The sequence below is a fragment of the Marmota marmota genome, unplaced genomic scaffold (genome assembly GCF_001458135.2).
Source record: "Marmota marmota marmota unplaced genomic scaffold, marMar, whole genome shotgun sequence".
NCBI lineage: Eukaryota > Metazoa > Chordata > Mammalia > Rodentia > Sciuridae > Marmota > Marmota marmota.
Window position 1 is genome coordinate 1,598,429 of NW_025999961.1, and position 26,392 is coordinate 1,624,820.

At 40.0% G+C, this 26,392-nt stretch overlaps 1 protein-coding gene and 1 long non-coding RNA gene across 5 annotated transcripts in view; one reads left to right on the forward strand and one right to left on the reverse strand.

Annotated features, from left to right (window-relative positions):
* Egflam (EGF like, fibronectin type III and laminin G domains) overlaps nucleotides 1-26,392 on the reverse strand; it is a 180,617-nt gene that overhangs the window by 107,134 nt on the left and 47,091 nt on the right. For both annotated transcript variants that reach the window (XM_048802877.1, XM_048802876.1), the window contains 2 exons: nucleotides 12,414-12,523; nucleotides 10,955-11,038 (listed from right to left, as the gene is read on the reverse strand). In XM_048802877.1, the coding sequence (XP_048658834.1) occupies nucleotides 10,955-11,038; nucleotides 12,414-12,523 (194 nt within the window). The remainder of the gene's footprint in view (nucleotides 1-10,954; nucleotides 11,039-12,413; nucleotides 12,524-26,392) is intronic.
* LOC125616731 overlaps nucleotides 1-26,392 on the forward strand; it is a 62,017-nt gene that overhangs the window by 8,155 nt on the left and 27,470 nt on the right. For all 3 annotated transcript variants that reach the window (XR_007347463.1, XR_007347464.1, XR_007347462.1), the window contains exons 2-3: nucleotides 5,233-5,327; nucleotides 10,914-11,060. This is a non-coding gene — a long non-coding RNA (uncharacterized LOC125616731). The remainder of the gene's footprint in view (nucleotides 1-5,232; nucleotides 5,328-10,913; nucleotides 11,061-26,392) is intronic.

The window sequence follows — 26,392 nt, forward strand, 5'->3', positions numbered from 1 at the left end:
AAGGGAGGGAGGGAGGAAAGGAGGGAGGGAGGGAGGAATGAAACCTGAAACACTTCTGGTCCCAAGCACTTTAGATAAGAGACCTGTATGACAGATTGTTACTGTTTCTCCTATGAGGCTGTATGCCACTTGAGAGCAGGCGTAACATATTTATTCAAAATGTCTTCTGCAGGTAATGAAACATTCATTGTTGCAAAAGAAAGTTAAGAAAATTCATAAAAAGTGTTTTGAAAGCATTCAATGGATAATTGTCAAAATTTAATACAGTAGTTCTTAAACCCTGACTACACATTAGAATCATTAGAAGATCTGAAAATGTAAATAGAGATTTGAAAACAAATAAAAACTGATGCCTGGGCTCCGCTACATTCTGCTTAAATCAAAATCTCTGGGGACAAGGTCCAGGCATCTGCTTACAGCTCTCCAGGTGAGTCTAATGGGCATCCAGATTTGTGAACCACTGGTCTAGGAGGTAGCTCACCTCCTGAGCTCTGGACCTATCTGCTTCCTCCCCTCTATTTGTCACGTATCTCCAACGTCTCCTGCATCTACCTGATTTTTCCGTATTTGCTCAAATCACTCCCATCTCAAAAATAATCATCCCTACCTACCACACATGCACCCCTAGTTTCTCCCCTCAGAGACATCTTCCAAAAGATGTCTCCACTTCCTTACCTCTCGGTCACTCCTCCACTTACTCCCATCTGGCCTCTCTCCTCCACAAACCTATTGAGATGTTCCTACCAAAGCCCCCACAACAACTCTTTAACAAATCCAATGCAACATCATCTTTTGACTTTCTGCTGCTTTCCATACTGTTGCCTGCTCTAGCTTCTGAAATCTCTGGCCTTCCTTGTAAACCATGGTTCCGCTCCTCCTTGGTCTCCTACTTCTTTTGTTGCTGCTTTCTAGTATCTTCTATCCTTCTCTCCCCTCTCTCTGCTGTCCTTTGGAGAGCTGGTCTTTCCCAGGAGCTCATCCCTTACCATCTTCTCTTCCCCTCTGTAGACTTGTGGGCAAACTCTTCTCCTACACCCTGAGTTTCTGGTACCACCTTTGTGGTGGCACCTCTAACGTCTACACCTCCTGCTCTGCCTCTTGACCTCCAGGCAAGCATTTGTGATTGCCTCTTGACCAACTCTACTGGACGACTACCAAGCAGCTCAAGTTCCACACAACCAAAGCTCACCCCCTCATTCCTCCCCCTACTAGCAAAAGTATCACAAAACATTGCTTCATCTATGTCACTTTACCCAAGCGAGAAATTCTTGATACTGCCTTCTCTTTGTTCATTCATCCTCCCAAATCACCATCCATCCAATCAGTTACCAGTTCAGTTGCAGCCACCTTTTTTTATTTTTTTGTATCACTTGAATGTTTATGTCATTTCATTCTTATAAGCCATTCAAGTCCAAATCCTCAACATTAAGACAATGGGCCCTGTGGCTCCTTGCCACCAAAGTGCCTGTACTCCAGTTTAGACCCCACACTCTGCTAAAGTTATATTTATAAATCTTAAATCCCATCATAACTCTTTCGACTTTAAAACACCCTTAGAATAGTGCTATTTGTGTCCCCCTGTGTATCCTTCTAACATCCTTCCATGCCACCTCCTTTTCTTGTATTCTACATTCTAGTCATACTTAAGAACTTGGCAGGACTCAAATTTATGCCATTCAATCGCTTGCCTCTGGGCCTTTGAACCTGCTGCTCCCTCTACATGAAGTGTCCTTCTGCCTACTCTTGCCAGGCTCACCCTGCTCATCCTTCATGACTCAATTCAGCTGAGACATTACCTCATATCTCTAACCCCAGCCCCAGTCTGGTTAGGTGCCCCTCCTCTGTACCTCCTGGGCGTCCTTGGTGGACTTCAATCTTCACACCACTCACCTTACATTGTAACTGTCTGTTAATTTGTCACCTTCTCCCCACCCACTCTAGGGTAGAAGGCCAGTTCTTATTCCTCTGGCATCCCAGAGCTTAGCATAGTATTATCAGACCCACAGCAAATGCTCATGCAATGCTTTTTGATGAATGAATAAATGAACTGAAGTGAAATAAAAGAAAGAAACCAAGCGCCAAAATGTCCCATATAAACAGATTACCTCATCCAGAAACCAGCTTCAAGCACTGACCCATCTTGTCAAGAGCATCAGTATCGGCTGTGGTTTGAATGTGACCCCACAGTGCATACGCTGGAAGCTCCGTCCTCATGCAACAGTGTTGAGAGATGGGTCTAACAGAAGGTGATTTGGTCTTGAGGGCAGAGCCCTCACAAATGGATGGCCATGCAGAGTGGGCTAGTTATGGAGGGAGAGGATTAGCTATTGAGAAAGTGGGCTTGTTGTAAAGGTGCCTTCGCCTCCTTTCTCTCATTCTCTCTTGTCCTTCCATCTTCCACTGTGTTGTGATGCAGCAAGAAGCCCTCACCAGATGCTGAGCAGGGGTCAGGGCCATGACCTTGGACTTCCCAGCCTTCAGTTTCATGAACCAATGAACTTCTTTTCTTTATAAATCACCCAGTCTGTGATATTCTGTTATAGCAACATAAAGCAGGCTAAGATAATACCCTTGCCCTTGGCCCTGGAGTAACTAACTCCAAAGACAGGAACGATTTCCTGTGGTCTATCTCTACCACAACTTTTAGACCATTCTCATTTTCCATTTTCACTCCAAGGCCCTCATAGAGGCCCCGTGACTCCCTACTGAGTCATTTCTACAGCATCCTGGAGAGCAGGTGTCTCCAATCTGCATCTCTCTCCCTCCTGCTCATCTTCTCTCCATGGAGCTGCACAAGGGGTCTTTGCTGAACATGGAGTCTTGTTTTCATCGCTCCTCTCCTGCTCTACTCCTGGCATCTGTGCATCCTGGCTCCACCTCTGTCCTTGGGATTATGTCAAGTTGAATGGTCTCAAGGGAGCAGGTGGATCCAAGAACCTGTTCTTATTTTCTCCCAAATGCCACTCCAGGTTCATCTCAAGCAGCAAAACACACTCTCACACCAACTCAATGCTCTGGTGGGCTTTTGCTTTAGAATCCTCTCTTTATTCAAACTATTCCTATTTGCTGATGACATATGTTAGAAGACCCAAAATATGCCACCAGAGAACTTCTAGAACTCATAGATGCTTTCAGCAAAGCAGCAGGATATAAATTAACACCCATGAATCAATCATATTCCTATACATCCATGATGAATCAATTGAAAGAGAAATTAGAAAAACTGTCCCATTCACAATGGCCTCCGAGAAAATAAAACATTTGGGAATCAATCTAACAAAAGAGGTGAAAGACCTCTACACTGAAAACCTCAGAATACTAAAGAAAAAAATTGAAGAAGACGTTAGAAGATAGGAAGATATCCCATGTTTTTGGATAGGCAGAATTAATATTGTCAAAATAGCCATAGTACCAAAAGCGCTATACAGATTTAATGCAATTCCCAATAAAATTCCAATTACATTCTTCATAGAAAGAGAAAAAGCAGTCATGAAATTCATTTGGAAAAACAAGAGGTCTAGAATAGCCAAAGCAACCCTTAGTGAGAAAAGTGAAGCAGGAGGCATCACAATATCAGACATTAAATTATACTACAGAACTATAGTAACAAAAACAGCATGGTACTGCCACTAAAGCAGACATGAAGACCAATGGTATAGAATAGAAGACACCGAGACAAATCCACATAAATGCAGTTATCTCACACTAGAAAAAGGCTCCATAAACATACATTGGAGAAAAAATAGCCTCTTCAACAAATGGTGCTGGGGAAACTGGACCCTTATGTAATAAAATGAAATTAGACCCCTATCTCTCACTCTGCACAAAACTCAACTCAAAGTGGAACAAGGACCTACACATTAGACCAGCGCCCCTGTGCCTACTAGAAGAAAAAGTAGGCCCAAATCTCCATTGCGTTGGCCTAGAAACTGATTTCCTTCTTCCTAAAGTGCAAGAAATAAAACCAAGAATCAATAAATGGGATCAAACTAAAAAGCTTCTTCACAGCCAAGGAAACAATCAAGAACATGAAGAGAGGGCCTACAAAACGGGAGAAAATCTTTGCCACCTGCACCTCAGATGGAGCATTGATCTCCAGGACATACAAAGAACTCAAAAATTTAACATAGCTTGTTAGCTATCCTTAACTACCCTTTGAGGGGTGATTTTTCTGCCCTTGGTGTTTTCACACACATGGCCTTATTTAAATCTTCCTCAGTCCTTTGAAGTTGGTGGCACTCTTATTTTTATTTACAGAAGTGGAAAAATAAAGCTCTGAAAAATTCACAATTAACCGAAGGATATTGGTGTAATAACTTACAGAATGGGGATTCTCACCCTGCTCAGTTTGACTCCATGGCACAAGGTCTAACTGGATAATACCAGATGAGAAACACTAAGTAATGTTACTTATCATAAACACTGAAGACTAGATTATGATTACTTTATAAATGTGGAGTTAATGTACAATAAATGTAAATCTTACCACTGAAAAAAGGAAAATTATATTTTTAGTTGTTCCACATATAGATTTAAAACACCTGAACTGTTCATACCATGTGGAAAGTCAATGCTGCTCTTAGCCAGGTGAGAGGTATTGGGTGAGCCTCCCGGGAGCCAACGGTTCCCAGCCTGTCTTTTCCTGTTTATATGCCAGCAAATTGGTATGAGGGTTCAAGGGTGAAGAGTATAGAGGAGTTGGGGCCATGAGTTGGGTCCAAATGATTTAACTGTCATCACTTTAAGATCTCTCCTCCCAAGGGGAGCCCCTTGTTATATTGCAACTTAAGATAACCTTTGGAATTTTTAGACGAATACCACACAATTCCACAAAACTTCACATTTCTGTCCTTGAATGTCTTGCAACTATAGCTTCAGACTTGCATCAAACTGTAGAAGATGTGGAATGTGCTCTTTTTCAAATTAAAAAAACAGTGTTTTATTGCCTTGTAGAAGTTTGAGAACAACTCCTGATGTTTATGTCTTTTGCACTTTATTTCCACACAAGATGGTGAGAAATAGAGTGAGAGAAATTGCCCTGGACCAGAGACCAGATGAATTCAACTGTCTCTCCTGGCACATTCCCCCACTTCTTCTTCTTCTTTTTTTTTTTTTTTTTTTTTTTGAAAATTGGGTACTTTGCTGCAAAATAACAGTGCTTTGTGTTTATCTACACATTTCTGAAATTCAGAACCAAACTTGCCTCTTTTGTCTTTCCAACACCCCTTGTAGGTATTGTTTAATCAGTGGATTTGCTTCTGGGGAAGACAATCGAGGCAAGTCATTTCACTGAGCCCAAGGAGGAAGTTCGAGCAACTTTGAAGCAGGTGAGCAATTCCCCGGGATTCTTGCCTTTGTCACAGGTTGCCATAACCACAAGTTTTCATCTCATAATTGGTATAATTGTAATAGCTCAAATTTATGTAGCCTTTTGAAATTCATAAGATTTTGGCACATCATTGCCTCTTTTAATCCTAATGAGAGCCCTAAGAGGTCAGTCCTGTACTCCCCAATTCACAAATGAAGAAACCAGTTCCAAACAGTTTATAAAACTGTCCTTAGGGGCAACAGTGAGTCTACTTTACATCCTAAGACATACCACAACTTCATCTGTTTCCTAAGCCCGACGTCAAGATATAGTATATTTAACTCTCAGGCTAGCCTGTTTTTCCAAAGTTCAAGTTCAACTGTCTTTTCCCTCTAGTCACAGTCTGACCTGGATGACTTGTCATCCTCTAGTATTCATTACTCTTGACTTGAAATTCTTATATTTGGTTTGGATGTGGCCACTTGGAGACTCCCTGTGTTCCTTTCTTCCAGGTGTTGCCATGTGACTAGATTCTGACCAATATTTTGAAAGTGAAAATGCTGAGGTCAATTTCTGAATTATCCCTTAAAAGGAAGAGGCACGTGTTCGTTTTCCTCTTTTCATCACTTATTGGCTAGAATGTAGATGTGATCATGAGCCATTTGGGACCTTGGGGACAAGGTCACAAGGAGTTGGCAAAACAATGGGATGGAAAGAGCCTTAGGCACAGGGAAGCCACCAGGGGAGCCCTAATAATATCCAAAGGGTCCCAGGAGTGAAACACAAGGCATATCCTGTTAAAATTACTATTACGTTGAGTTTGAGGACTGCAAGACTTGTATCCTCACTACCCAATCTGGGTAGTCACATAGAAATCCCCCAAAACATGTGAATATTCCTTACCAAATACCTTTCACTCTACATTGATGAAACCACATTGAAAGGCTCTGAACTTGTCTCTTACCCTGAGTTTGGACCTCAATGTTATGTACTTACATGCTACTATTTTCTCCTATAGCTGAAAACCTAGATCATTTGGCTTCATAAATGAAGCAAAGGTTGTCCTACCCACTAGTCCAGTGAGCACAGCTGAGAGGAGTCAGGAAGTGAATAGAAACTGAACTAGAAGCCAGGAGATCCAGGTTCTGCTGGGCGGCAATGGGAATGCCATTTATCCTCTCTGGGGAAATGGTTCAACATCAAAATTGTTCAATTCTTCTTATGTAAGCTTCATTGATAAATAGTAAACATGAATTCAACTTCACAGTATCTCTACAAGTCAAGGTTTTCTTAGAGGCTGTTGAGAATCCACTCAATGGAAGACACCAGAGAAATAGAAAAGTGACATCTTCCTGGAGTCCTTTCTCCAGCAGCTCTGAGGAAGCCTATGCAGAGCAGAGAGGGAAGGACTTGTAGGGATTTCTGTTTTCTCAAGTGCCTACAGGAAATCAGAGAGCATTTTCCAGGGCTTTGCTGCAGGGGAAGTATTAGATTCAAGGGCTGGAAAAATTTCCCTCTATCCTGAGAATTGCAGGAAGTTAGCATCCCTGGTGCTTGTCCACTAAAATGCCCCCACATATTCCATACCACCCCCCCACACACATTTGCAAAATATCTCCAGTCAGGAACCATTGCTAATCCATCCTTCCATTTTATAGTCTCAAAAAGAGATTCAGAGGAGCTCAGTGACCTTGGACAAGGTCACTCTTGCTCTAACGACAAAGCAGGGACTAGATGCAATGTCTTCTGATTCCTGGATAAGTTTTTTCTCTCTAACCTTAGATAGACCCAAACAGAATCACTGTTCCGGGTCAACAAGACCAACAGGTAACAGAGCAGAGGGATGGTGCCTCTACCTTGGGTGAACGAGACAATCTACTTAGATGCCAGGAGAAAACAGAAGAACTTTCTATTTCTATTCTATCTCCTCCTTTAAAAAATTCTGTGGGTTTTAAAAATGTACATAATATATTAGTACAGTGGTATATGTATAATTTATAAATACATAAATATACATACATTGATGCATGTTCAAATATTTTTTTAACTGATGGTATGCATGATCAAAAAGTGTGGAAACCACCAGTCTCAACATCCTTTTCTGTTTCTAACTCTAAAATATTATGAAATGATCTGATTTGTTTTACTATTTTGTTTTCCAGGATGACATCTATAAGCTATTCTTCTAAGACAAAAGATACAGAGGGTGTGAAATACTAACCAAATTGGAAGCCTCTAGAAGGCAGATTATCCAACAATGCATCAGAATTCCACATTAAAAACCAAGTTATTTTGCTCAATTTATCATTTTAATCAGATCAACCATTTGTCAATCCAATCCCCTGTTTGGCATTTAATCTGGAAAAATCAAATCAACCATTTTTAGATGCTGGGTCCTGCCTTATGGAAAAGACAATCTGGATTTGTTGGAGTAAAGAAAGGAGAGGTTAAGGGAAGGAAGAGTGCCTCCAGGGTGCGGATCACTAGTTTTAACATTTTCTCTCTTCTTCAATCAGTTTCACCTAGGCTCGAAACAGAGCTTAAATTACTTCAACCTTTAAAGATGCTTCTCTTAACCTTAGTCTGCCATGTGAGGTGAAGCAGCACACACAAGGATAAAAGCAGTTCCTCTCTAAAAGATTAAAAATATACCTAGTGCACTCAGAAGTTCCTGCTAGCCCAAGAGACGCACTCTCCACTGCCTTAATCAGTGTGAGGGGTTGCAGCAAAATTCAACATTTTAATGAAATTCCCACCAAATTCTGCACTGGGGCAGGATTTCCTAAAACACACTTACAAAAATTGCCTGTTGATAAGGTTGTACCTGGAGAACAACAACAAAGAGAGAGAGGGGGCGGGGGAAAGAGTGAGAAAACACTATCAGGACTGAAATGAACCCACAGCACCTGCCCCTTCTCTTTAGCTATAGCCAGGGTAGCAAACACGCATCTATGCAATGTGAATTTTATCAAGCACTTACCTAGTTCTTATTCTATGCCTGGTACTATGCTGAGGGATTTACATCTATCACCTCTTTTAACACAACATCTGTATTCTAAGGATGGTAGGATGTAGTACAGAGGTTCCCGAACCTTCTGTGTTCATGGCACACTTAGTTTCTAACATAACACTTTTATAGCATCTCTAGACCAAAAGAAATGCCCCTAACAATTCCATTTGTTAAGTAGTTTTAGCCAAACAACTTGTTAGTACAGTAGTTCACACAGACATTGCTGTTTTCCTTGAAAATTTTAAATATTGCAATGACCTTGTGAGCTTGCTACAGAGCCCCAGGGCTCCTTGAAGCACAGCTTGGGAACCACAGATCCACCACCTGTGGCACAGATACTATCAGAGTCCCTGTTTTGTTGATGGGAAATGGGCCCAGAAAGGTTACCCAGCTGGTTGGATGTAATATGGGAATCTGAAAGCACACAGAAACCCAGAGCCACTCTGCTGTCAGGCTGTCCTCTCTCCCTGACTTACTGTACTACATCCAGTTACCACCTCCTCTCTCCATGCTGTATACATGCAACTCCCCCCACCCCAACAAAACACACATGCACACAGGCATATGCACACACGCACACTCATTCCTGGGCTTCAAACCATTCCCTCCCATTGGGATGCCCCTCCCTCGTACCTGCTTTTCTAGAAAGTTCCTTGCTTCTATTTCCAGCCCTAAGTTAACTCTGGACTGCTTGGTCCTACACTCATCTTTTCTTCTTTAGGAAGGAAAAGACTGTAAGTGCCATGTTAGTGACAGCTGATATGTCTTACATTGTTCTCTAATTGCATTATTGGTATGAATGTGGTTTCTCCAATAAGACTAAATGTTTGCCCCAAAATAGGGATGGTGAATTATCTCATGCTAGACATGTAGAAACCACTGCGCCAGTTTGTTGAAATCAGCAAGATGATAAATGCTAGAATTTCACAGCATATGCTAATGACTGGATGTAAATAACAGAGAATATATTTAACATAAATGTCATCAGGAATGGTAACTAACATCTGTAAGGCCTTTTTACACTTTAGGAAAGACTTTTCGCATATATGATTTTATTTGTTTTTTGCAACAGTCTGTATTATCTCCTTTCATGGGAGAAAGTGGAAGCTTAGGCAGGTTAAGTGGCTTTGGCCAAACTTGCAACATGTTAAGTAGAAAAAGCAGATCTGGAAACCCACTGTATTGGTCTCCTTCCTGGCCCTATTTTCTCACTTCCCTGCAGTCTCTTTCACAGAGATGTCAATTTTCAGCCCAGATCCCATACGACAGACAGGCTTTCAATTTCAGAAGTACTGTCCCAACTTCATGGCATCCCTAGCCCTGCACTCTCAATACCTCCACTGAGATGCTGTAACTCCACAGGACATAAGGCTGGGCTGGCTATGGGCACTTCCAGGGAAAATGCTGACCCTTTGGTTGAGGTCAGTGGATCTGTGGAAAGTTCCAGAGCTGTCAAGAGGACAGGGAACCTCAAGTTTGTGGTTTCCTAGACAACCCAATCTCCCCTGTTATGGTAGTGTGGACCACAAAGGCTGGGGCTGTCAGCTTCTGAGGCTAACAAGGACTGCTTAACAAAAGTCTAGATCAAGATTAAAAGCATGCCATAAAAATACAAGCAAGCTGGAAGTGTGCATCCATTCTTTATGGGTCACTAGCTAGTTCTGGAGTTCAGACATATCAGCCTTGGGTTTACAGTAGATGCTATTTCTTACTAATATATGACTTGAGGACATTGTTTCACCTCTCTGAGTCTCAGCATTCCTGTTAGTAAGATGAGATCATAGGATAGTCATGAAGATTAAATGGAAAAACAAATGTAAAGCATGAGAGGATAGAGCCTGGTGGGTGACAGACACTAAATAAGTAATAGCCACTTATCAAAGATGACAAATAGTTTTCAAACTGGGCTGCACCTAGCAGGCACTTATTAAATAGGACAGACAAACACTGCCTCTGCTGCCTCCACCACCATTAGAATGGTGTTACGGGCACTGCTGTAACTCCTTGTACAGCCCCTCAAAGACTCCAGCTGAGAGGTTATAGTAGCAGAATAAGGAAGGAAGAGAGTGAAAGAAAAGAAACCAGAAGATGCCTAAGGCAAGACGTTACCCAGAGGGACCTTAAAGGGAAACAAAAGAAACAGAGGAAGAGCTGACAATTGATGCTGAGCTTGACAAGGAAAATAAACAACTTAGACCATTTGAATATACATTTCAAATTACATCATTTTCTTCTGCATTGTGTCTCCAGGCAGTTGGGAAGATACAAATGTGTTATATTTATTTCTAAAGCTTTATTGAAATTGCAACAAAATAAAAATCAAAATTGAACTTTATGAAGAAAACAGGGGGAAAAATAGCCATAAGGTCACTGTTTCCTCTCATGACAAAATGGGGTTGAGTCCTGCATTTGCACCAGGATTCTTTTATCAAATGCCTGCCTTTCTAGAAAGATAGATGGCAGATCTCAGAAGCAAGGTACACAAAGACGTTTGGAAATTCTAAAGGACTGTGCAGACATTCATTATGATTATTACATGGATGGCAGCTCACGTAGTAACTTAGAAATCTTTCTGACTCTCCCCTCAATGACAAGGCCCAGGTGTTCTGAGGGGCTACCAGCATGGACATACTCACAGCAACTGGGGTATCCTGGCTGAGAGGCACACTGTGCGACCGCTCCTGCAGGGACTTATCTGCATCGACTTCAGAGTAAAAGACCTTGAAAAGACACAGACACCTGGTAAGAACAGAGTCCCTACTTCTCCAAGATCAAAGGTTTGAATTGCTCACAAAGGAAGCAGGTTCTGAGGTGCATCAGGCCACCCCACTAGTTACTAGTTCTGTGGGAATGAACATCAGACATACCTGGTGGGGTTGCAAATTCAGAAGCCTGCAGAGGCTGGGAGGAAGACAACGTATCTGTGAAGAGGGAGTGGGGGCTGGACCCCGCTCCTCTCCTATTTCCCCAAACCATGACCCTATCAGGTAATCTTGCATCTTCCCATATTTGATATGCCGTGAGTTCAGAAATATGTTTCTCTAAGAAGACCAGAGGACGAGGTCATGATGAATACTTGCTGATGGTGAACTGGAGTCTGTAGGGACTGGTCAGACTTGAGGGCTTTCATCCCATCTCAGATGGGTCCTTCATCTCCAGTGGGCTTGGTGTCCCATAGGAATATGGGATCAGTGTGTCCAACTGTCTGGATGTCTCAGAGATTTCAGAACTCCAAATATTTATCTGAAATACCCTGACTTCTAAAACTTGGTTTATTTTTAATAATACTACTTAACAAAAACATTTTGGAGAACCGAAATCTGCCCAATTTTCAGCCTCTAATTGTAGGGTACCTTCTATGCTCCCTCCTCCACTTTGCCTGACCATATCTTTAATTCAGTTCATACATTTGTTTGTACTTATTGATAACATTCCACAGTGACTCCCTATGATTTCTCAGGTTTCTGTATTATTCTCCCAATGATATTAGGCAATTGGATAGCAGAAACCATATCTTCTACTTGCTTTATATTTTTCCATTGCTGCACAGAGAAAGAACTGGATAGATCCTGATTAATGCAGAGGTCATTCTCAGGGGTCTTAGAAATGCCCTTGAAATATTTCTTATAGTTTCACCAGAAGAGAATGAGGCGGTTATTAATATGAGAGGGCTGGTAGTAAGGAGGCCATAGACAGGTTGAGCACCCTTAATCCACAAATCTGAAATCTGAAATGCTTCAGAATCTGAAACTTTTTGTGCCTGATGTGACATCAAAAGTAGATAATTTCACATCTTACTTCAAGTGATGGATCACAGTCAAAATGCAAGTCCACTAAAAATATTACCTTCAGACTATGTGCATAAGGTGTATGTAAAACAAATGAATTGTGTATTCAGACTTGGGTCCCATCCCCATAACATCTTATTATGTATATGTAAATACTCCAAAATATGAAAAGAGTCAGAAATCCAAAACAATTCTGATCCCAAGCGTTTTGAATAAGGCATACTCAACCTGTTCAGGAGGTACAAAGATAGGGAGCATGTACAGTCACCCCAACATGCCCACTGCAGAAATCCCCACATGTACTCACAGTGTATCCAGTGACTGGGCTTCCAGGACGCTGTGGCATTTTCCACTGGATGCTGAAAGCTGTGCAGTTCAGGGCACCCAGCTTGATGTCAAGAGGAGGCCCCACCTTGCCTGCCCCCAAACAAAGAAATTATGTTAAAAGATCAATGCATCTTACCATCAGTATATTTACACAAGATTTAAGAGTGTGTACTCACAAAAAAAAAAAAAAAAAAAAAAAAAAAAAAAACATGCTTAAAGACGGCTCCACAGGCCAGAAATGCAGTCATCCCTCTGATGTGCCACCCCTTTCTCAGTTGACCTCACAAAATTTTTGCTATCCCCTCCCAACCTGTCACTGGTAGAGAAATCAGCCCCACTATTGACCTTGGTCCATTCCATAAGTTCTAATAGTAAAGGGCCAGAAAGCAAGATTTTGTTTGTTGTAGACCAGACATACATGACTTGACTCTAGGCATTTGAAATGGATTCAAGAAAGACAATGAATTTTTATTTACCCATTATATATTATAATATATAATATATATAATAATTATAATATATAATATATATAATAATTATAATATATAATATATATAATAATTATAATATATACTTATAATTGAACTAATGAAGAACCAAAAAAATCACTGAAGATTAAATTCCTGAGTAGTGAAAGTTGTAGGTGTTGGGGGCAGGAGAGAGCTGTCTCTGATTCTGCATTAGTCTGCTTATATAGCTAGAATTTTATTATAATGAAACATTTTAAAAATATGGTTAAGTATAAAATAAGATTTACATTTTTTTAAACATTTTACTGTCTACTTGTCTGAAACCATTTTATAATTATAAACTCTAAAGCAACATGCAAATTGTCATAATTTAGAAAATGCAAAAAGATCATATCATTCTGAGATGAGTCCTATTGGCATTTTGGTATGTCTCCTTTGGATTACATACCACATTTTAAAAAGTTGTTTGATTCTCTGTGTGTTTTTTATTGCTTTGAATTGTTGTAACTATAATGTAGTAATTATGTACTTATACATATATGCTCATAGTTTTAAATTTTATTTCACTTAATTTACAGTCATTAAAATCATTATGTTTAATGGCCATAAATGCTTCCCTGAAATGCGTGTGCCATAATTAAGAGAACTTGGCATTCTGCTGTTGTCAAACAATATATCTCTCATGTTTTTCCATTTAAAATAATGTCCATGAGGGCAGGAACCAGGTCAGCCTTGATCAGTATACAGAGACTAGTAAGCAATAGGGCTCAATGAACATTCCTTAAACGAGCGAATGTTCTGCACTGCGATTTTCCACTTACTAATGTGTTGTTGTGCTTTTTTTTTATGACAACAAACAATTCTCCTGCATATCAATTAGGATACTTTGCAATTCACAGAGATCCAATATATCTATTTATTGCACTAGGGCAAATTTGTTACCAGGGATGCTCACCAATGTTTTTTTCTTTATTACACTGGAGTGTTTTTATTACTCAAATTTATTTTAATGATTCAAAAAAGCAGAGGAAATTTCTCAATTAACCCCACATATTATGTGGTATTAACTTGATATTGCATACATTTTATAAAACTCTCCAGATATACCTCAGATTTTTCTGATTATTTACTGAGTAAGTAATCAGTTGTCTCACCAACGTTTTTAATAAATCAAACCCAAAGTCCTCTGGTAGACCAAGTAATAGATGCTCAGTTCTGTCACTTAGTAGAAACTGTGAGACCAGGAGACAGCTCTCTTCTGCCCCCCACACCTACAACTTTCACTACTTCAGTGAGCTTTCTGGTTCTGCATTAGTTCAAGATTTAAAGTCCCATAAGATTGGCTAAACTCAGACCATGTGCTTCCTCTTGGCTCAACCAAGGGTCTGGAGAGGAAGGATCAGTCCCTTCTGGTTTCCTAACTAGAAAATGACTTCCTGGGGGAATCCTGGGCGATGTTCTTATACTACCCTATCCACAGAAAAGACGACATCCAAAAGGAAGATAAGATCATAGGAAAAGAGTCATGGAAGGTCTTATGTCCCCAAATTCTCTTATATAGAGCATGCATGTACATTTAGAATATCGGCATATTCCTTTTTGCACACATGTTCAAATATTTCTAAGATAAATACCTATGAAAACATAATGAGATACATATATCTCAATTTTTACTAACCACTGATATTGCTCTCCCAAAAAAAGATTGAATAAATTTTTAAGTATGTTCTGTCATTCAATTGGGGTAAATTCTTAAAGCAAAATTTCTGTGTCTAAGGCAGTTTCTTAACCTTGGCACTACTGACATTTTTTAAGTATACTCAAAGGACTTAAAAACAGCATACTACAGGGACACAGTTTAATGTTTATAGCAGCACAATTCACAACTAGCTAAACTGTGGAACCAACCTAGATGCCCTTCAGTAGATGAATGGATAAAAAAAAATTGTGGCATATATACACAATGGAATATTACTCAGAAATAAAAGAGTATAAAATCATGGCATTTGCAGGTAAATGGATGGCGTTGAAGAAGAAAATGCTAAGTGAAGTAAGCCAATTCCCCCCACCCCCCAAAAAATGCCAAATGTTTTCTCTGATATAAGGAGGCTGATTCATAGTGGGGTAGGGAGGGGGAGCATGGGAAGAATAGACGAACTCTAGATAGGATAGAGGGGTGGAAGGGGAAGGGAGGGGGCAGGGAGTTAGAAATGATGGTGGAATGTGATGGACATCATTATCCAAAGTACAGGTATGAAGACACAAATTGGTGTGAATATACTTTATATACAACCAGAGATATGAAAAATTGTGCTGTATATGTGTAATAAGAATTGTAATGCATTTTACTGTCATTTATTTTTTAAAAATCAATTAAAAATATTTTTAGTTATAGATGGACAAAATAACTTTATTATTTATCTATTTTTATGTGGTGCTGAGGATTGAACCCAGTTCTTCACACGTGCTAGGCAAGTGCTCTACCACTAAGCCACAACCCCAGCCCCACTATTGACAGTTGGATGGTTTATGTAGGGTATGTGTGATTGCATCAAAGGGTGTTTGACAGCATCCCTGGTCTCTCCCCAACACAGCTGTGAAAACCATGATATCCCAACATTGTCAAATGACCCTGGGTTGGGGCACAAAACTGACCTCCCCCACCTATTGACAACTGATGATTTAAGAGAATGAATACATTAGAGAATTTTAAAAAATATAATCAAACTTATATCTAGAAAATGAACTAATTTGGAAGCTTATGTTATTGTATGGGGAAACCTCATATAAATAATACAGGTAATAAAGTGAGTAACCCCCTTAAAATTTTCAGCTCTGCAAAACACACTGTCAAGAGAATAAAATGACAAGCCACATATTGGAAAGAATATTCACAAAAGACTTATCTAATAAAGAATTGTTAGTAAAATATACAAATGCTGTAGGCTGCATATTTGTGTCCTCCCAAAATTCTTATGTTGAATACAATCCCCATTGTGATATCATTGGGAGATGGGCCTCTTCAGGGGGATTAGGTCATAAGGAGAAACCCTTGTGAATGGGATTAATGTGCTTATAAAAGAGTCCTCACACTGTGTCCCTTCCTCTTTTCCTATGAAAACACAGCAAATGGACCAAGGAGTAGGTCTTTACCAGATAGTGACTCTGTCAGTCCCTTGTTCTTGTACTTTGCATACTCCAGAACTATAAGAGACAAATTTCTGCTGTTCATAAGCCACCCAGTTCATGGTATTTTGTTATAACAACTGAACAAACTAAGACAGTAAAGAACTCTTACAACTCAACAATAAGAAAACAACCCAATTAAAAACTGGACCATAAAACCTTATCAAAGAAGATCTGCAGATGGCAAATAAGCATATCAAATAATCAAATGTCATCCGGGAAATGTAAATAAAAACAATGAGATATCACTGAGTATTTATTCAAATGGTCAAAATCCAGAACACTGACAACATCAAATACTGGCAAGTAGGTGAAGTTACAGGAACACTGCTGGTGGGAATGTTGAATGGTTCCATCAGTTTGCAAGACAATTTGGTGTGTTTTTTTGTTTTTTTTTATAAAACTAATCATATTCTTGTATTATCCAGCATTGGCATTCCTTGGTACATAAAGAAGTCAAAAACTTATCTTTACACAAAACTCTGCAAAATGGACATTTATTGTGGTTCTATTCATATATGTTAACACTTGGAAGTAACCAAGATATCCTTTAGTAACCAAAATTCACCTTTAGTAGGTGAGTGGATAAATAAACTACGGTACATGCAGACAATGGACTATTATTCAGCACTTAAAAGAAATTAAGCCATGAAAAGACATGGAGGAGACTTAAATGCATATTACTAACTGAAAGAAATCAATCTGAAAAAGGCCACATATTGTGTGATTCTAACTATATGACGTTCTGGAAAAGGCAAAACAATAAAGACAGTAAGATCAGAGGTTTCAACAGATTAGGGATTGCAGAGAAGGAAGGATAAAAAGTGAAGCTCAGAGGAATTTTATGGCAATAAAACTATTTTACTCTAATGATGGATACAAGTCCTGTTCATTTGTTACACCCATAGTGTATACAACACCAAATATGAAATCTCTAACTACTGACTTTAAGCGAAGTTCATAATTAAATTATAACAAAAGTGCCACTCTGGTGGGGGATGTTCATAATGGGGACATCTGTGCATGTGTGGAGGTAGGAGTATATGGAAAATCTCTGTGCCTTCCTCTTAATTTTGCTATGAAACTAAAAGTGCTCTAAAATAGGAAGTCTTACAAAACTTGGAAAATCTGATTTTGAAAGTTGAATATTTTCATATGAATTTGCCTACTTTTCTTCCTCTATTTATGTGTTTTGCACTTTTTCAATTGGGTTGTTAATTTTTTCTCGTTGGTTTATAGGAACCCTTTCCACATTGAAGGTCTGAAACTTTCTCTTCGGTTTTTTTCCAGGTAGCTTTATGCTTCGATCTGACTGCATAACTACCCAATGCTGGTCAGCTTTGTTATTGAGTTAAGAACTCTGTGCTAATGTAACCATAAAGATGGCTGAAAAGTGGGAAGAAAGACAGTGGAAATAAATTATCAGTCCCTCACAGAAGCATAAAATAACTAGCAAGCCCAGCCATATCCATAGTCCTAGGAACAGCACTTGCTCCCCTTGCTCTGGGAACAGTTGCACCAGATGGTTGGGTGCCCCTGAAGGCAGGCTTTTTAAGTCAATTCAAGGGTGGGGAAACCAGTTATCTTCAGCTCTGTGTACCTGCAACGGTTCTCTACAGAAAAAACACTCCAAGTATTGTAAGCAAAAGGGTAGTTGTGGAAGTTGGCATCAAAGCTAGAGGAAAGGAAGCAAGGAGCCTCCATTGAGTCTATTTTAAGGGGAGAGGGGATTTGCTCTACAGGAGCAATCGAGAACCAGGAAGCCCCCAACTTCACCCTCCCCGTTGCCATCACAGCTGCCACAGCTGTCTCTAGACACCCAGGCCAGTGAAGGACTCTGGGTGGGACCTAATTTACATTCAGAATATTGACCATAGGGAAGTCTGAGAAATGTATTTCTTCTGCCTTTGCAGAACGGTAATAGCACCTAGAAAAAAGGGTTAAATGGATGTCGAACAAGTCAATCCGTAGTATCCACAATATCTTGGTCCCATGAAACATGAACTCCAAAATGCTGTCCCTTTTACTTTCATGTTCTCCAGAAATTATTTAAATCAAACCCTGCTGGAACATGGTTAAATCTGACTCCATTTCATTGGTATTTTCACTAGTTTATTTTCTTCTTTATACACCTAAAATACGAGTTGAGCTCCCTGTAGGTAGGTACCAGGCACTGGGTCAGTCAGTGAGGTCACATTGAAGATGAAGAGAGATGTAGGGCTAAAACAAGTTAGCAGGACATTACAACTGGGTATGAGAAACACTACAGCTGGAAGATAGATACAGAGCACTTTTGTGACACACACAGGACATACTGTTACTGGAGTCCTAGGTCAGAGGCCTGACTCTGGGGATCCAACAAATCACGTCCAGCCACTTAACCCAAAAACCAAACACAAAAGGTAAAGGTAAAAAGCATGAAAGGAATTTTAATCAGTGTAGCCACTGGAAAGACAAGGGGACCTGTGTCTTTAACCCTAACAATGGCTTCGAGGTTTCACAGATTGGGGAATGAAGGCAAGGGTTGAGGGTTTCTACAGCTGGAGGCTTTTCACAGCTGCTACCACAACTAACCAAGGTCATCTGTGGTCTCTCATCTTAGGATTGGTCAGGTAGGACCTTATCCCTGATAAGAAAGTTGCTGTTTCCTGGGGGTTGGGAGGTAGGTTTGACTCATCACAAGATGATTATCAGATCAGACCTTGTTCCTGGACTCCAATGTGACCTGGAGTAAAGGAGATGGATGCAAAATGTAGGCAGAGATGTCAAATCTTTTAAAAAAAATTTTATTTTACGTTATATATATTATTTGTTCTAATTAGTTATACACTATGGTAGAATGCATTTTGAGATGTCAAGTCTTTAGTCTTGTTTTTAGCCAGCTCTCAGCCATTGGCAAGGGAAAATGAAGAGTCTTAGTCCTTGTTACAATCCCGGCTCTACCTGACACAGAACTAGGCATGAGGCAGACAGCGTGGAGATGGGAAAGTGCCCCATGCAGAGAAAGCAGCCTCTACTTTTCCCCAACAAGCTGGGGGGAAAGCCAGAAGTTGCCCTTCTAGTTGGGGCAACACAGAGAAGGAGTGTGCCACCTAATCAGCTGGGAACACACAAAAGGGGGCTTCCTCCTGCCTGTGGGGGAAGTGGACCTAACCACAGCTGGTGAGTGAGAGCTGGACAGGTCAGATGTTTGGAGCAAATACCAAAGTATTCTAGAGGAATCTGTTAAATATGGGAAACCAAATTATAACTGAATTTTAAAACTGGACTATTTTTTTTATGGAGGAAACTTTATAAGCTTAAAAGAGGTTAAAAAAATAAAAGTAATGGATTCTAAATCATAAAACTTTCATTACCCACTTCAAAAATTACAGAAGGAAAATTCAAAACAATAGATTGAGGGGTAAATAATTGTAGCAAAATGACAGGCCAAGGGATATCTTGATTATAAAACTCATACATATTGATAAAAACATATGCAGACCCTAATAAATAAAATATGAAGGACAACTCACAAAAGAAGAGAGATAGCAAGTCAACACACATGGGGAAATATTCAAATGTGTGAGCTATCAAAGAAACATAATTTTTAAAAATTGAAATGTTGTTTTCACCTATTAAATTAAGCCAAAATATTTAAGTGAGAGTAACTAACTAATGCTGACAAGTGTACATAAATGTGCTGCTCTCAAAAAAAATCACTTATGGCAGTGCAAATGAGTATTCAGGCATTTTGAAAGATAATTTGGCAATGTGCAATGATATCGAGAGCCATAAATCTGTTCTATCCGTTGGCTCCCAGAAGCGTGATTACTTTGCCTGAAGAAAGTATCTTAAGAGAAGGCTGCACCGTGAAGTTGTCCTTCAGAGTATCACTTATGACACACGGAAACCATGAACAGTCTAAATATTTAGAAACAGGACAACAGCCAGGTCATGCAGGTGGTACGTCACCTGCATGGACTGGTGTGCAAACATTCAAAATGTGATTTAACTAAACACATATGGTGTCTTGGGTCCTGGAGCTAAAATAGGACATTGTCAGGGAAACCAGTAAAATTCAAGTAGTCTGATTTAGTCGATAGTGTTGTACTCTTACTGCTCAGCACCCTCACTAACAGTCTGGATTTGACAAATGTACTGGGGTTATGTGAGAAGCTAACTAGAGGAGAAACTGGGTGAAAGCAGTTTAGGAATTCTCTCCACAATCTTTGCAATTCTTCTATAAATCTAAATTTATTTCAAAATAAAAAGCATACTTAGAAAATAAGGCCTAAATCACACTGTAACAAAATTATGGTGTAGTGGTAAACAAACAAACAAAAAAATACCCAATTGCCAATGATGCAGCTATTACAGTTACATAATGTATTCATTTGAAAAAAATCATTTGAAGACCAGAGAAAAAGGCTAATTGCCATATTAAGACAACTAAGATTAAGTATGATTTCCCCCCTATATCCCTCTACTTGACAAGCTTTCCAGAATGTTATTATATTGTTTTTCACAATTTAAAAATTTTCTTTTCAGAAATATTTTTACATCCAAAAGACCAAAAGTTGCACAGGAGCAGGTTAACTGCATCTATGCTTTCTATAGGAAGTCCACAAAATAACACTTCATGAAGTTTGCACCACTCAGATTAGTGCAAACCATGCTATTTTGTGTTTGCAGTGTTTTTCCTCCGAAGATAAAACAGTTTGCAATTAATGAAGCAGATCTACTAGTTCTCAACTACAAAAGTAATGTACCTGCATAAAATGATGTATGATATTACAAATAAACTATCTCAGCAAACTGAGGATACCCAGGAAAGAGAATGTTAGTGAGCAATAACCTAATAATAATAATAATATGATATTAATAGGTAATAAGGTAATAAGGGGGTGAAAGACCTCCACAGCAAAAACTACAGAACGCTGAGGAAGAAAATTAAAGAAGACCTTAGAAAATGGAAAGCCTCCCATGTTCTTGAATAGGCAGAATTAATATTGTCAAAATGGCCAAAAGTAATATATTCAATACAATTCCCATCACAATACCAATGACATAGAACTAGAAAAAAAAAAAAAACAGTCCTAAAACTCACATGGCACAATAGCTAAGCAATACTGAGCAAGAAGAGGGATTCTGGGGGCATTATAGCACCAGATCCCAAATTATACTACAGAGATGTAGTGACAAAACGGCATGGTGTTGCCATCAAAAACAGGTGTAAAGACCAATGGAGTAGAATACAAGACACAGAGACAAACCCACACAGTTACAGTCATCTGATAGACAAAGGTGCCAAAAACATAGACTTTTCAACAAATGCTGCTGGGAAAACTGGATATCCATATGTAGAAGAATGAAACTAGACCCCTACCTCTCACCCTGCACAAAAGTCACTCAGCATGATCAAAAACCTAGGAATTAGACCACAAATTTTGCAACCGCTAGAAGAAAACATTTAAAGTATCTCTGCTAATGACATGATCCTGTATGTAGAAGACCAAAAAAACTCCACCAAAGGCTCTGGAGCTGATATACAAATTCATCAAAGTAGCAGAATACAAAACTGATAGCTCTCCTATAGTCTGGTAATGAAAGAAATCAGGAAAATGTTCAGATCTTTTTAAAAAGACATAAAGTTAAATTAAATACAGTTAAAACTCCGTGCTCCATCTCTACCCCCTTTCTTCCTCTTCTCCAGAGGTATCAAGCATTCTGATGATTCTAGGTCTTCTCCTCATGTAAGTTCACACTTTTATTTTACTGAAAACAATCCAACTATCCATTAGTGAAGGAATGGATATCCTGTGACTTGTCCATACAATGAACCAGTATTTTTACCACCTGAGCATTTATTCTTTGAAGAGAGTTGCCTTTGTGAATTTTAATGCACTTCTCAAACATTAGCCAGTTCCAGTTTCTCCCTCCCTGCTGACCTAGAAATCTTCTTTGGTTTTTAAATCTGTTTCTGCATGTGGTGGACCCCTGTGCATTTTGGTTTTCAAAAGTTCATTGCTGCCACCTTCTGCCTGTTCCCTTTGCTCTGCTGGTTGACAGCTCTTCCCCAGCCTACAGGCATCTTGGTGGGGACTGAAGAGACCAGTAGCAAACATGTCTGCTCAATCTACCATGTTTGCCCCAAGTTAGTCGATTCTAATAGCCATATGAAATAGAGGACAGCGACGTCCTCTCTTACAGATGCAGAAACTGGGTTTATGGATCTAAGATCTTATATCAAGGAGACAGAAGGAGGCAGGGACAGTAAGGAACAAGGTAGAGACATTCTTTCTCTTCCCACCTGTTCACGCTGGTGTTCTTGGCGATTCTGCCTGGTCTCTCCTTCTGAACTCCCATTCACCCTCTTTCCTTGCAGTCACTGCTACATCCTTGCTGTGGCTCCCCAATCTCTTTTTCCAGCCAGCACCTGCTTCTGAGGGGCAGGCCTCTAAACCCAAACTGCCAAGTGGACCCAGATGTCAGATGAGCCTTCAAATCCAACTTATCAGACCGGACTTCATCATCTTCCTTTTCAACCCACGCTCTTCTAGGAATCCTGGTAAATGATATCATCATCCACCACAACTTTCAGAAACCTGGAAGCCACCCTTAGTGTCAAAGTGGTCGAACTATATCCATCCTCTCCTCTTCTTGGAAGCCTCAGCATCAACCCTGTGCCTGGAGTAGCACTGTCCAGAGTTGTGCATGCAGGGTCACCTCTTTCACATCCCCAGATCCTAAGGGATTTAGTTCTCTTCTTTTTGGAGAATGTGTTTTAGTAAATGAGATTCCCCCATCCCCATCTTGTAAAGCAGTTGAATACAGGGCCGAGGCTGGGGCCATGGGATTAAGGAATTCTGAATTGATGTGTAGTTGTAGAAGGAAAAAAAACAAGACTTTCCAAGCAACATTTGCATTTTTAGTCCAGAAATGTTCTCTTTGTGTGTTTATTTGGCATGTCCTTGAGAGTGGGGCAGATCTCCAGCTGGGCCTCTCTGAAGCAGTATTTGCTGAGCAAGCACATTGCTTATATGTAGACTGTAGGATTACCAGGGTATTACACAGGGGGAAGGCTACAGGCAGGAGTAAGTCAGCCAGTGAAACCCCTAGGTTTGAGGCAAATTCAAGACAGGGAATGGTGGTGGACACAGAAAGTCCACAGGAATAGTCAGACCAAGTTAAGACACATGTCCTGGCATCAGCATAGAGACCGTGGGGTGTGGTCCCAATCAGGATGTGTGGATCACAGTAATTCTTTAACTCTTCTCCAGCTACCTGAGACTTTGCGCACATCTCTTTAATCTCTAAATCATCAGCGTAAAGTCAAATCTTTGCATAGGGCAAGTAAAGACCAAACTGCACTCTCCAAAAACTTTAAATGAAGCAAAAAAAAAAAAAAAAGTTTTAATAATAGTTAAGACTCTGAAGTCTTCTGGTCTCTTATCTATTATATTAAAACAAACTACTGCCTCCTCAATATTTAAAAAAATAATAACAGTAGTAGGCCACTTAGGTTTAGAACAAATAAGATTTAAGCAGTTATATACAAAAATAGCATTCATATCTCTCCAACAATGGTTAAAAATGACAAGAAAATATTATGTAAGAGAAAACAAGTTTTGAAGAACTGAGCCTTTAAAACTAGTATAATGCATTTACAAAGTATACCCTGAAGCTGAGTTCTTATAAGCTAAAAGCTGTGCATCTGAAGAGATAACTAAATAAAAGTGTGTTTCTTTGCCATGAGGGAGCTATGCTCTGGAGCTTTCTTCTTTGGAGACATTTAAAACAGTATTAGCCCTTTTTTGCATTAGAAATTTCTGAATAATTAGGTCAATTTCTTATGGTAATTTTATTTCACAAAATACTTCAACTTCCTGAGCAAAATTCATCTCTGATTCAATTAGTCTTGAAATCCAATTCATAAAAACACTTCAAAATGCAAATAAAAATATTGTCTAGGACAGAAATACATTGCTAGCTTTTCAGTTATTTGATTTTCATGGAATGAACCAAGTTATATTCACTGATGCAATGGAAAGTGCCTAGACTAACTAAAAATAGAAAATTCTTAAATAAGAAAACAAAAAAAATTTCTCTCTTTTTGAAACTTGCTCTAATATTACCATTACTAAAGTAGTATTGTGAATATGTAACCAAAACACTGCACCCACAGAAGCCACTTGCAAGGTGGTGCCTTTCAGGCAGCAGTGAAAATGTGGGTTCCAGAGACAGAACAAGGTTTGTTGTAGTTAACCTGGGATTAAAGAAATTCTCAGACACTGAGAAGCAGTTGGTAATGTCTTATTTGGTTGGCTTCTCTTTGAGACAGTTACTATTCACATCACAACCACACTTCCCTCTGAATTCCACCATTCCAAGGTGTAACTCTAGAATACAACCTGCCATTGCAGAGCAGGAGTGGACAGAGCTGGGATGGATGTGGGCTGAGATGGTGGTACGTGTGCATGTGAGCATCTGTAAGGCAGCACAGGGTGAGGCATGGGGTGGTGCAGGACTCAGGGGGCATGTCTCTATACTGCTTCTTAAAGTGCTAATTCAAGGAGTGTGAGAAATCAAAATTTGAACCCAGTCTTTCAAGTCATAATGAAAGGATATTGAATATTTATCAGGGTAGAAAGAGAGAAAATGTTGTATATAATAGTTTGTTTGCTTGCTTGTTTACAAAATTTACATTTTTATACAAATGATATGTAGGCTCTTGTACTCCACACACAAGCACTAGGGGCAAGTCTACCTTTGGGTGTTGCATGATGGTGCTTCATAAATTGAGCTCAGCTGGTTGTGAGGATTCATGCAGAGGATTCCTGCTACCCAGCTGGCGACTTCTGGCAGAGGAAAACCCAGGCTGGGAGCATCCTGCAGCAGTGCTTGTTAAACAGCAGCCAGCCAGCCCCAGGGAACACAGGTGTCAGAGGTGGAGAGATGGGGGAGAGGGTGGTAGCACCATACAGTGGGCAACTACTAGGATGACAAGCAGAAGACCAACTTCTAGACCCAGCTCTGCCCTAGCTCCACTTACGTTGGAGAAGGTTAATGCCATGACAGCTGTCATATGCCTATTCGGGGAAGAGCTTGCACAGCATGATCTGTTGCTTTCATCTACTCCAACTGGCTTCTCACCTCATCATCCAAGAAAGCAAGCAGGAAATCTGGAAATCTCTACACACCAACCTCCTGTTACCACACACGTGCACACATACACATGCACGTGCATGTACCCACTGTTATGGTTTGGATAGGAGGTGTCCTCTAAGACGTGTATGTTGAAGGTTTGGTCTCCAATACAGCAATGTTCAGAGGTGGAGTTTGAGGGAAGTGATTGGACCATAGAGTCTCTGACCTTGTCAGAGGATTAATCCATAACGAATTAATCCATTGATAGTTGAATGGACGACTGGCAGCAGCAGAAATTGTGGAAGTTAAAACCTGGTTGAAGGAAGTGGGCCACTGGGATTATGCGCTGGAAGGACAGTTCTTGTGCCTGGCCCCCTCTCTAGCTCTCTCTGCATCCCAGCTGCCATGAGCTGGGCAGCTTTCCTCTGCCATGCCCTTCTGTCATCATGTTCTGCCTCACCTGAGCCCAAAGCAGTGGAGCTTGTTGAGTGTGGACTGAAACCTCCGAACTTGTGAACCAATATAACCTTTTTCTCCTTTAAGTTATTTATGTCAGGTACTTTGATCCCGGCATCAAAAAGCCAACTCACATACACATAAGTAAACATACATTCATATTGACAACACATACAGCCTTGCCCTCCACCCTACAAGGGAAAATCAGCTTACTTACACTCAGTTAACAACTGGAGGTGGACGAAGGATTGTGGACTATGAACCTCCGCAGAGTCATCCAAACAAGAGTACAGTGTGGAAGCTGGAGGGAGATTGGAATTCATCTAAACTAGTGGTTTTCAAAATTTAGGGAGAATCAGAATCACTTGTAGTAAAGAAAGACTTGTAATAATAGACTTTGGGTCCCTCTCCGAGTTCCTGAGGAAGTCAGAAATGGAATTCCAAATTTGCATTTCTTACATATTCTCTGGAGGTGCTGCTGCTCCTGGCTCCTGAGCCACTGGTTTGCTCTAAACTCTGCCTTAATAATGGAAAATTATAACTCAGAGAAGCTAAATGTCTCGTGTGAGGTCACAGTAATTAGTGATAAGCTCAAACCAAGACCTTGATTTATTGAGACCCTCGCCAGGTGCTTTCACCATCCGATATGAAAAACTGTAGTGGCTTTTCATTCTACCCTGGCCCTCTTCTCCAGATGCAATGACACTGTATCTTATAC